General features: G+C 35.3%; 1 protein-coding gene across 1 annotated transcript; it reads left to right on the top strand.

The window, feature by feature from the left end:
- The first annotated feature begins 217 nt into the window (after positions 1-217).
- On the top strand, positions 218-1,998 carry LOC106779055 (sugar transport protein 10-like). The gene is made up of 3 exons (XM_014667085.1): positions 218-676; positions 797-1,420; positions 1,543-1,998. Exons 1-3 carry the CDS (start codon positions 218-220, stop codon positions 1,996-1,998), a joined length of 1,539 nt encoding a protein of 512 aa, XP_014522571.1.
- Positions 1,999-2,440: the final 442 nt, after the last annotated feature.

Consider the following 2,440-nt stretch of genomic DNA (forward strand, 5'->3'; position numbering starts at 1 on the left):
CAGTTTGGCTATTAACAACATGATAGATAATTAGAAGCTTAAAAAGATATTATATTGTTAGAGAAGCTATTTCAATTTTATAACTCATCCTTATCCTTTAGATGTTATTATTAGCATATTTTAGATTATAAAACAAGTTCCTAAAATCTGATATGTAGAAAGAGAAAGAAAGTTTAAGAGAAAGAAAGAGATCCAAGTAAAACATAACATTTTAAAGATGGCAGGTGGAGCTTCTGCTACTCTAGAAAATGGAAGACAATACGAAAGTAAGATCACATTATTCGTGTTGGTCACATGTTTTATAGCAGCCATGGGCGGTCTACTCTTTGGTTATGATCTTGGAATCACGGGAGGAGTGACTTCCATGGAACCATTCTTATTAAAATTCTTTCCGAGTGTTTATAAAAAAATGAAAGATGAGTCTCTCCATGAAAGTCAATACTGCAAATTTGACAACGAACTCCTTACTTTGTTCACCTCTTCTTTATATCTTGCTGCACTGGTAGCTTCTTTCTTTGCTTCCACCACCACAAGAATGATGGGACGCAAGACCTCAATGTTTGCAGGTGGTTTATTCTTCCTTCTTGGTGCGTTGTTGAACGGTTTTGCAGTCAATATTGAAATGCTCATCATAGGTCGATTATTACTTGGTTTTGGTGTTGGATACTGTAATCAGGTAAGGCTTTGCATCATTGTCAATGCTTTCCAATTTGGTTATATGACTATGGGGAAACCTTCATTATTAAATTGTTTTTAACATTTCCTTTTTCTTTTTTGTTATTATTATTTCCAATAGTCTGTACCTGTCTACTTGTCTGAAATGGCTCCAACATCGATAAGAGGTGCACTTAACATGGGATTTCAAATGATGATCACAATTGGCATATTGGTTGCAAACCTTATTAATTACGGCACTGGCAAACTAGAGTATGGTTGGAGAATTTCTTTAGGTGCTGGTGCAGTTCCTGCAATCATGCTATGTGTAGGATCTCTTTTCTTAGGTGACACCCCTAACTCCTTAATCGAAAGAGGTAAAGAGGAAGAAGCTAAGAAAATGTTGCAAAAGATTCGTGGCATGGATAATGTTGACGAGGAGTTCCAAGACCTCGTTAATGCGACTAAAGCAGCCAAAGATGTTGAACATCCATGGAAGAACATTACAAAACCAAAATACAGACCTCAACTCACTTTTTGCTCTCTGATTCCCTTTTTCCAACAATTCACTGGCATCAATGTCATCATGTTTTATGCACCTGTCCTCTTTAAAACTTTAGGCTTTGGAAATGATACTGCCCTTATGTCTTCAGTTATCACTGGAGGCGTTAATGTGGTTGCAACTTTTGTTTCCATTTTCTCTGTGGACAAGTTTGGAAGAAGGATATTGTTCCTCGAAGGTGGGATTCAAATGCTTATTTGTCAGGTAAAAACCTTAACCTAATTGATAAATAATGTTTGTTATTTTAATATTTAAAAATAACAGTTTTATCACTAAATTCATTCCTTACCATGAACAACTAATTTTGAAATTCATAATATGTGTAGCTTGCTGTCGGAATCATGATTGCTCTAAAGTTTGGAGTGAGTGGTGAAGGCTATTTTACCAACGCAGAAGCGAGTCTTCTCTTATTCTTTATATGTGCGTACGTTGCAGCATATGCATGGTCTTGGGGTCCACTAGGTTGGTTGGTTCCCAGTGAAATATGCTCTCTTGAGGTTCGATCTGCAGGTCAGGGCACCAATGTTGCTGTAAACATGTTATTTACCTTTGTCATTGCCCAAGTTTTCCTAACCATGCTTTGTCACTTGAAGTTTGGTCTTTTCTTCTTCTTTGCTGGATTTGTGCTTATCATGACCATTTTTGTTGCCTTGCTCCTGCCTGAGACAAGGAATATTCGAATTGAAGAAATGAATCAAGTTTGGAAATCACATTGGTTTTGGGGGAAATTTATTCCGGATGATGTAGCCACTGGTGGGCATCCTCGTATCACTACAGTTTGAAATTAGATTGATCAAGTACTTCATTTACTCGAACCAACAAAATTTCTATGATTTTTTCAAATAGCTCATTGTAATTACGTAATTCCTACGATTTGTAATAGATATACTCATCCAACATCAAGTTTTTCTATATTACATATTCGTAATAATAGTTTAGAATATTGCTTGTGTTTTGATAGNTTTTTTCTTAAGCGTAATTTTAATGATAAAATATATAAATTATGAACAAGTCGAAGGATTCNATGCATGTCCATGACAAGTTATTATTGGNCAAAGAAACACGATGTTAGTGTTCTAAGATAGTTTTTAGCTAGAAAAAATCGCATTCCTAGTTACTATGACAAAGGTTAAAGAATGCAGAATAAAAGAAGTGAGTTTAGCCAATGCACGAGTTAATGGACGGATAATGGCTATAAACTTCACAAAAAAGTAGATATTATTT

Source organism: Vigna radiata, unplaced genomic scaffold (genome assembly GCF_000741045.1).
Source record: "Vigna radiata var. radiata cultivar VC1973A unplaced genomic scaffold, Vradiata_ver6 scaffold_1118, whole genome shotgun sequence".
NCBI lineage: Eukaryota > Viridiplantae > Streptophyta > Magnoliopsida > Fabales > Fabaceae > Vigna > Vigna radiata.